Source organism: Temnothorax nylanderi, unplaced genomic scaffold, assembly GCF_030848795.1.
Source record: "Temnothorax nylanderi isolate EJ_2023f unplaced genomic scaffold, tnyl_v1.0 TNYL_tig0853_pilon, whole genome shotgun sequence".
In the NCBI taxonomy this organism is placed as follows: domain Eukaryota; kingdom Metazoa; phylum Arthropoda; class Insecta; order Hymenoptera; family Formicidae; genus Temnothorax; species Temnothorax nylanderi.
In genome coordinates this window covers 48,996-58,752 of record NW_027249915.1, presented here as the reverse complement: position 1 = coordinate 58,752, position 9,757 = coordinate 48,996, and the positions used below count along the sequence as shown (strand labels likewise).

At 30.0% G+C, this 9,757-nt stretch overlaps 1 protein-coding gene across 1 annotated transcript; it reads left to right on the top strand.

Annotated features, from left to right (window-relative positions):
* Window positions 1-321: 321 nt before the first annotated feature.
* Qvr (protein quiver) lies at window positions 322-7,036 on the top strand (the record flags this gene model as incomplete). The annotated part of the gene is made up of 2 exons (XM_071724824.1): window positions 322-484; window positions 825-7,036. Coding segments are annotated over 2 exons (420 nt in total), but the record flags the coding sequence as incomplete, so codon positions are not given.
* Window positions 7,037-9,757: the final 2,721 nt, after the last annotated feature.

Sequence of the window (9,757 nt, the reverse complement as noted above, 5' to 3'; positions counted from 1 at the left end):
AATTGATTCTTTTGATGAGACTTTTACCCATCCCCTAAAGTTTGTTCCACCTTTTAAAACACCCTGTATATTAATAATATATTTCATCCTGTACATTAATAATAAATTTCACAAATTTATTATTAATTATCAGTTATTAATTATTTTTGTTAATAACAAAATGTCAGAGAGTCATGTTTAACACTAAATATGGGATAAAAGCAGGGATCTGTGAGCAAATTGGGCATTATAAAAATTAGGTAGTTGTTAGATCATCACATTCTTTGACTTCGCATACATTCGTTCCCGAGTGCGATAAAGACAATATATGATCTTTGAAAGCGTATCTATTTCACAGCTCGTTCCATTTACTGCTATGAATGCGACTCATGGACGGATCTCAGATGCAAGGATCCTTTCAACTATACGGCACTACCCAGGGACCAGCCACCGTTGATGACGTGTAACGGATGCTGCGTGAAAATGGTCCGCAATGCAAAATCACGTAAGTATTTTCTGTATCTTTGTTATGAAAAATTTACTTCTTCTATAGAGAGACTTAAAATATCTATTCGATTTTCCATAAATCAGACTATACCCTTAACTAATTAAACTTGAAGAGTCTTTAGACAAGAAGAACTTAACGCGGCTCAAACGTTTAGTAAATTATGGTCTTATGGTAAATAGTTGTTAGAATGTTATTGTAATAGCACGTATTACACATTCTACCATATTAAAGATAATAAATCTAACTGTAAATCTAAATTAATTAATAAATATGAATCTCAGATTTTTACAATCCGCAGGAATTTACTTGCTGCTTATTGTTCTCGTTTGCTTTGCAGCGTACGAGAGCGTGAGAAGAACCTGCACCGCGCAACTACAAATAAACTTATTCATGGTGGACCACGTGTGCATGATGGAAAGTACCGGCACTGGTCACATGTGCTTCTGTGAGGAGGATATGTGCAATCGTGTACCCCCGACCTCGCACTCGAATCCCGTACTCCTGCTGATCCTGTCGACCATCCTTATTCTGCGTTCGGCCGTTTTAGGAGCCTCCGCTTGCTTTGTAGAACGTTGCAATAATCACATCGTATAACACCAATTAATTCGATCCACCCATCGCAGTGGTGTCCAATCATATCCTTCGTAGAAATTATAGCGAGTCGACTACACGACCATTCGTCGGAACGAACGATAAGAGCTGGCTTTTTAAAAGCTACAGCCTTTGAGATGTAGAATAAAAAAAAAGAAGTCAAAAGCATATAGAACGATGGATGATTGAGATGCATCATTATCATTAATTTTTGTGCCTCTTTCAAGCGCGTGTTATCGATTCATTAGATCGCATAGAAATCGAATATATTACATGGCATTTGTATAATATGAAAATTTTATCAAAGTTGCATATCTTATTGTTAGATAGTATATGCATAATAGAAAATGAGAATGCTAAGATAAATTTGGTAAGTGTTAAAAGTGCTAAAAAGAAACATATGAGAATAGATGTCTGCAAGTAAAATATATATTTATGTATTCTTATAAGGGATTTTAGTATTCGCTATAATGTAGTTTGAATTAATTTTAATATTAATTAATTGACTTACGTTTCTCTTGGGAGACAGGCCCTTCGGGGTAAATGCAATATAAGTCATCTAGGCCGTGTACAAAATTATATAACTTTTAAATTAGAGCTAAAGGAAAAATTATAGAAACCATTAAATAGCGCATCGATAATAAATTTTATTATAAACTTATCTTGAAATTTGCAATGAGATTAAATAATTTGAACTATATACCACACTAAGTAGTTACAATTGAATTGTAACTAATAGAAAATTTAATCTTCTCGTTTTCTATAACGAGATTTGTCCAATTTATGTGCATCGTTCGTTCCGATCACTGGCCTTAGACAGCATCGATAGTACCTAGGCGTTTCTCGTGTAGAAATCATCTCAACTATCTAATAGATTTCTCTGATGATCTCGGCACGAGTCCGAGTTCTCTATTAGTTGCTCTTTGAGCAAGCACGGCTAGCATCATTGCAATACATTCGTAATATTCGTAAACGCTGAAGAAGGAGTTTTATTGAAAAAAATATTATTAAAATACAAATTAAAATATCGAATATTAAATAGTATTATCTGTTTAAATAATAGATTTGAGTTATAGAAGCCATATTTGTAAAAAAATTTTATCTAATATAATAATTCGGACATATTAGAACATATTTAACTACTTTTATAATACTTATTTACTTAAATTATATAATTTTGCAATATTTCTTGCCTAAATCTAGCATTCTTGATGCTTCATATATTAGGCAATTATGTAATCTATTGTAATTTTTTTATTGCTCACTTTTGAATACTCTTAAATTAAAAAAAAAATACGTTCCAGTTTTAAATTGACAAGTAAAATGTAAATTAAATTTCTTCTTCGGCGTTACCGCGCTGCATGTACTCGACTGTCGTCTAGGAACATCGATGATGATTTAACCATTTGCCCTAATATTACGATAAAGCAAAGAAACAAAATGTGGATACTCTAGCTCTCGGATTTTTCTCACAACAATGCACCTCACTATGTCGTTTCTCTTATTCTGATGCGACAATGTTCGACGCGACTGGTCGAGTTTCGTTCGATGCGAAATACTTATGAAGAAGCACAATAAAATTGTACGAGGTATGGACGCCAAATTTGCACGTATTACATTAAAAAATATTAACATATATATATATAAATTTCAGGGATCTCCTAAATTTTAGATAAAAAATTATATAAATAGAAAAGTGCAACTTTATTATATATAATATCTAAAATGTTTAATCTTTGTTTTATTACGCCTTATATATTTATAACAGAAATGTTGAATAGAAATTCCTTTGAATCATATTTTTTTCTTGATGTCTTCTGCGCGTATTTAAAATATATTATTTCCTGCACAATTATGTTTTCAGTAAACAGTAACGTTCTATACGTCGATAGCTTTTAATTTTAAATTTAAAAACTTATAAAATAATATTGATTACGTATTATGATGCAGTTATAAAATAATAATTATATGATTATAGTAACAAATGGCGTGCATTTGTCGTGCAATTTAATCGATTTAGCAGAACGCTTCCTTGATAGTATCCAATCACGACTCTTTTCGCTCTTCTTTACATCATATCTTTCTCTCTCTCTCTCTCTCTTTCACATAGCCTGGTTTACCTTTTGCACTCTTCTTTCATTCTTCTCTCTCTATAACTTCCTTGTAGACGCCTCTTATCCGTTCTGAAAAAGAAAAACATCCTCATATTTGAAATGAGAGAAATGGGAGGTAATTAATAGAAGGCGAGCTTGTACGATAGAAAGACATTCTCTACCTTAGAAGGCATGGTTGCAGCATGCACGTCCGACAGACAAGGCCGACAGACGCAGAGAAAATCGACCGACGAGCAGCGAGGATGATCTTCTCGAGTTCCGGAAGTTACCTGGCCGCATATGCGCACGTTTTCCGAAACAAACATATTTTTTTAAAAATACTTTCCCTTGAAAATCTTAGAAAATTTGTGGATTAGACAAAAAGATATAAAAATAACAAAATAATTAAAATTTCTATTTTAATTTATATATACGGCATTTTTTAAAGTTCAAAATTATAAAGAATTTTAAGTTTTTTGATAATAAGTATATATAAATTCAATGATGATTTTAAAAGTAAATTAAAAAAATTTATTTTAAATTTGGAAACTTGAAGATTCTAAGAATTAGAAATTTGGGTAAAACAACAGAAAAATTTGTTGTAGATCTTCTGGAAATGGGCGCACACTTAAGAGCTTAGATCATTATAGTTATGAAGTTTCAAAGCACTTAGAAAAAGATCGAGTTACACGTAGACGAAAATGAAGTTGAGTGCATGGATTGTAGCGTTTATTATGGTTGTACAATTTATGGAAAGTCAAGGCAAAACTTTTATTTTTATATTTTATTTGCACAGTAACGATTAATTTATTATATAATATGCAAAATTTGTGCAAAATTAGCAACTTGGATATATTTATATATTTCATAAAGATAAATAAAAGAACAGATTTATTTATGTAATTATTTTATTATATTTATTACTTTACATAATTATATTCCTTTCTTAAGAGAAGATATTTTATGAATAAATTAAATAGTATGTTTTATATAACTTATGGTTAAAACTATAAACGATTAATGCTGGAAATAGCTTTAGCGTTTGACTTTCAAATAAATGTACAGCAACACTTTGCATGACACTGCATGACCCTATCGTTATTACTCTTGCGTGTGAACGAGTACTCCACTTCTACGGCCACTGGTCAAAAGCGAACAGCATTCACATTTTTATTTTATTTTATTAAATATTGTTATTGAGTTAGATGTACAGGCAATACGATCTCAAAAGGAGTTATATTATGAAATCTCGAAAGTTTAAAAACTCAGAGCTGTCTCACGACTCCAAGCTCATACAAATTCCAAAAAATTGAGCCGCTGTTCCTTTTCTCCTATGACTCGTCCAAATGCAACAAGAACAACAGCATTAAAATAACGGTTATAACAACTGTGACAACTATGATCAAACCCACGATACCTTCCACCCCGACAAACGCAACGCAAAGCAGACGAAATACAAAGCACAACGTGGGCCTTCAGCTTTATTCGTGCCACGACTAACGAATATATCTACCACTTCTGATAAAAAACGACTTGATTTCTTAAATTGAGCTTACCTCTATTTGATTATTTGAAAGTTTCAATTTTTCAGCAGAGAAAACTATTGAATCGACTTACGGCACTGGAGCTTAGTATGTCATAAGGGTACACACACATACACATACACACACGCACGCGTACACACACACACACACACACACACACACACACACACACACACACACACATCACTGTGACTTCCAATGAATATTTTGCAAAACTTTAAACATCATATAAATGATATTTAAAGTTTAATATAAAGTTATACAATATATATATTATATATTATTTTACTTATACATATATAACTATAGTAGTTAAAATGTTTATATGTGTTATAATTTTGTTTAAAAATCGTGGCCACAGTATATGTACATACTTGCCAATAATAGCTAAAGCGCTAATTAACTAATTTCATTTGTTTAATTTATATAATAATTTTCTTTGCAGAAAAAATATTGTGCATGAATGTAAGAGATTTAATATAGTCACTGACGTACTCCGTTTAAAATCGATTGTAACTCAGCGTGATGTAATTGTTATCTCTGCTGAATGCAACCGCCGATCGATATTGCAACAGCTTCCAACTGGCACGACCAAGCTGAACGCACATGTCCTCACAGAGAGGCTTTCGAATCGGAGCCTCTTGCCAAACAAGCTTCGGTGCTTGCTTGACCAATGGCGAGCAGACCGACGTTTCTCTGGCAAGCCATGCGGCTCGTGTCGCGTCATTTGTTCATTGTCGCACGCGCGGCTGCGAGGCTACCTATTCATGTTTTTATCGCGATCTACGTCGCTCTTACGCTACCATCCCGTTTCTCTGTTCCTTCATTCTTTTTACTATTTTTTATTCAGCGTCCTTCAATCTTCTGATTTAACGTGTATTGTTTTTAAGTCAAATATTGTCCAAGCGCTCGTTGTACGAGTGAAGAACATGCTCAAGTTGAATTGTATTAGATTTTTATTTCATTTTACCGTATAATATTTTACGATTTTACAGATCAGCTATCCCTTTTTTAGAAAAACAGATTTCTTTAACAAAATTAAATAGAAAATTAAATTTAAACAAAAATTCATGTGTGACATTTGTAAATATATGTATCTATATGTTGCGAGAGTCTATTTTTTATAATAAAAACGTCACTATGTCTCTACTGCACAGTCAAAAATTGTAAGATTAAAATCTCCAAAGAAACAATAAATAACAAAACCGAATTTTATTTAATCAGATTAATAAGTATAACTTAATAACTCCTTGTCTTGCTTTTAAATCAAATTCTCTTTCTCTAATTAAAATATACATTAAATTACAAAAAATTTTGTAACAAATTTGGAGTTGATTATCTTTTATTAGCAATTTTGTGTCAATTTCTTTTTATTACAAATATGCCAAAAATACTGGCTGATTAGAGTTCGAAAATAAATAAGCCGAGCATGTTTTTTTATTTTATGACAATGAATCGCAACAGAGATACGGGAACATATCGATATTAAACCCTCGTTTACCGATAATAATCGGTACAAAATCTGGCCTCGCAGCTGAAAAGTATCCACGTATAGCTAATTAATCTACTTGCGATATAGATTATTTAGCGTAGAAAATCATAGGAAAATATCGACGCAAGGACGAATATAGATAGAAGGAAATAATTTTAATAGATAAGAATAATTTATAGAAAACTAATAAGTTAGTTTATACTAATCCTTTAACTCTTACCCTTTAATGCCCTAACAATGCTCTTTAATGGGCATTGCATATGTTTTAATTTTATTCATTAGAATATAATATTTGTTTTATAATAAATTTGAAAATGCAATTGTGCGCTTAAATTAATAAACTAATAAGTAAAGAAAATGAGATTACAGTTAAAGGATTAAATATTATATAAAAGTATGTATATCTCTCTCCTACTATATTGTATTTCTATAAAATATATATACGATTATGTAATTAGTATATTTTATATATGTATATGTATATACTTTATATATATACATATAAAGAAATATAACTTTTGTTTTATAGTAATGTATTGAAAAAAATTGTGATATGTTAATCTTATTTAGAAATTTAAGCGTAAAAGAGTAAACGTTAAATATATTTTTGTTATCGTTTGCGTCGATGAAATGTTAAATGCAGACAAACATGTTCCCCGTTCTTGAATCTTTAATAATTAATGTATTTTACCATATCAATAGGCTTTAACCTATTTTTGCGAATTTTTATCGAAGTTGTTCACTTAAATCCTATTAATTGGATCTATCTCAATTTATATGAAATAAGAGAAGAGGAATTTTTATCCAAATAAATTTTGATTAAACCCTTCTTTTAATTGTTACGGCATATTTTATCACAAACTATAAGCAGACTTTTAGATAAGAAAGGAAAACATATTTTATTCCGTTCAAAGAAATAATGAAAAAATAAACCGTATTTTATGATTTAATGATAATAATAATAAAGTAATTTTTAGATATCTCATTAATGCTCAATTTGTATTATTATGTCTAGCAAATAATTCACAATTATATTTCTTGGAAAATTAAAGAAAATGTTATATAAAATTATTGGATACAGAGTAAAATACACTTTGTCGATTAATATTGAAAGTATATTTTTATGTACGTTGGTACTATACACATGCGCGTTCGTTTATTTATTAACTTTAAGAAATAATTTTTATATATAATATAAATAGCAATTACACTGCTATACTGTTAAATGTCAATCTAGATTTTATTCATTTTTAAATAACTTTAAAATAATATATAAATTGATCCTATTTTATAATATATATGCTTTAACATAAAGCACTAAATTAAAGTAATTAGAATACAAAATTAATTAATTTTTAAATGCAAATTGTATATTAATTTGCATCAAATCGACGAATTAATGGTTTTTTATAGGATTGTGACTGTATTTACGATCGAAGAGTTTTTACAAGATTCAAATTTATTTAGTTATAAAGACTCAAATGCAAAGTTTATCATACTGAACATTTCAGTATCGTTATAGCTATATATTGCCAGTAATTATTAATAAGGAATAATTAAATTGGTAAAATGAAATGTGATTGTGAACAAAAGATATAAATAGAGAAAATAATTAAGCAGAATTTTCTGATTTGTATGCGTAAAAATTATAAATAAATATAAATGTTACAAAAATTTTACAATTTCTGTAGATATTTTACCATCTTTAGCTTCTGTCAGAATTTAGTGTCTTTTATTTATTTGTTTCTTTGTGAAAATATCAGTTGTTCATTTTCCATTACAAATGTTTGCACAGAAAATGATACATTTTTAACATATATAGTATACGTATTACGTCCAAGCTCCAAGATTTTTTATTTCGTGAGAATTTCGAAGGTTTAAGTAAAGGCACAAAAGAACGTCGCAGGGCTTCATTAATGTTCTAAAGCAGTTGCCATAAATCGAATGTACTTGAGCTGAAAGCGCACTGAAAGTTCCAAATATAAGTCCACGTTCCTGAGAACAATGTGTCTATCAACATTTAAATCATGAAAATTTAATTCTTATAACCAGGAAGTGGATCTCGTGTATGCGATCTGACGTAAATAAGAAATGAGTAAAAAGAAAAAAGTAGATATCAAATAAGAGAGAATCCCGAATATCTCTTTTTGCTTCCTCATAGAGGAAGCTTTGTTTTCGTTAAAAAAATTTTTTTTTTGTTTTTCTGAATGTGTTCAGAATGTACTAAAACGTCGAAAAATTGCAATTTTAAAAAATGTCTGCATGTATGTATGTGTGTGTGTGTGTGTACGTATGTGTGTAATTTACCGAAATTTCTATAACTCCAGGACTAATCAACTAAATCTTAACGAATTATATATGAAATAGGGGTAGAAAAAACTGAAGAATATAATAGAATTACTAAAAATTGCTAATAATCAAGGGGTTCTTTTTTTTTAAATTTTGAATTGGAGGTTCTAACTTCCGCAAATATTGAGATATCGGGCTGTTTTTTTTTCTAATCGATAGAGTATCATTTAAGGAAGGTTGGTATTGAATTTGGCGATGATTGGTAAGGGGTTCTTTTTTAAAAAAATTTTGAATTTTTTTAGAAATGTCTGTGGTTACTATAACTTCTGCAAATATTGAGATATAGGGCTGAATTTTTTTTAAATCGATAGAGTATTATTCAAGGAAGGTTGGTATTGAATTTGGCGATGATTGGTAAAGGGGTTCTTTTTAAAAAAATTTTTGAATTTTTTTAGAAATGTCTGTGGTTGCTTTAACTTCTGCAAATATTGAGATATAGGGCTGAATTTTGAAATATTGGACTATTTTTAATTTAATTATATTTTCCACAGTCTTTCTGCCCCTATTTCATATATAATTCTTTAAGATTTGGTTGATCAGTTTTTTTATTTTGGCGAAGATTGACGAAAAGTATCATTAAAGGTACCCCGGGAAAAAAAAATTATATATAATCATATCTATATATATAAGTCACGTCCGTCTGTCTGTCTGTCTGTCTGTCTGTATGTACGCGAACTACTCATTCGTTAGTGGACCAAATTTTTACCAAAAGTATATGAAATTCTACCCCTATTTCATATACTTTTGGTAAAAATTTGGTCCACTAACGAATGAGTAGTTCGCGTACATACAGACAGACAGACAGACAGACAGACAGACGGACGTGACTTATATATATAGATAGGGGTAGAATTTTCCGGGGATGAAAATGTCGTGGTTAATTTTTCGTTACCAATCTTTTTGAAAACCGGTTCTGAAATTTTTTCAAATTTTATAAGAATTAATTGACCAAATCTCAAAGAATTGTATATGAAGTAAGGGTAGAATTTCCTGGGAAGTGCCATAAAGTGTATTGTTTTTTGTTACCGATTTTTTGGAAACCGGTTTTTCTAATTTTTCTAATTTTTCGGGAAATAATTGATTGAATCTCAAAGAATTGTATATGAAGTAGGGGGGTAGAATTTTTCAGAGAATGCTATGAAGTGTATAATTTTTTGTTACCAATTTTATGAAGTGTATAATTTTTTGTTACCGATTTTCT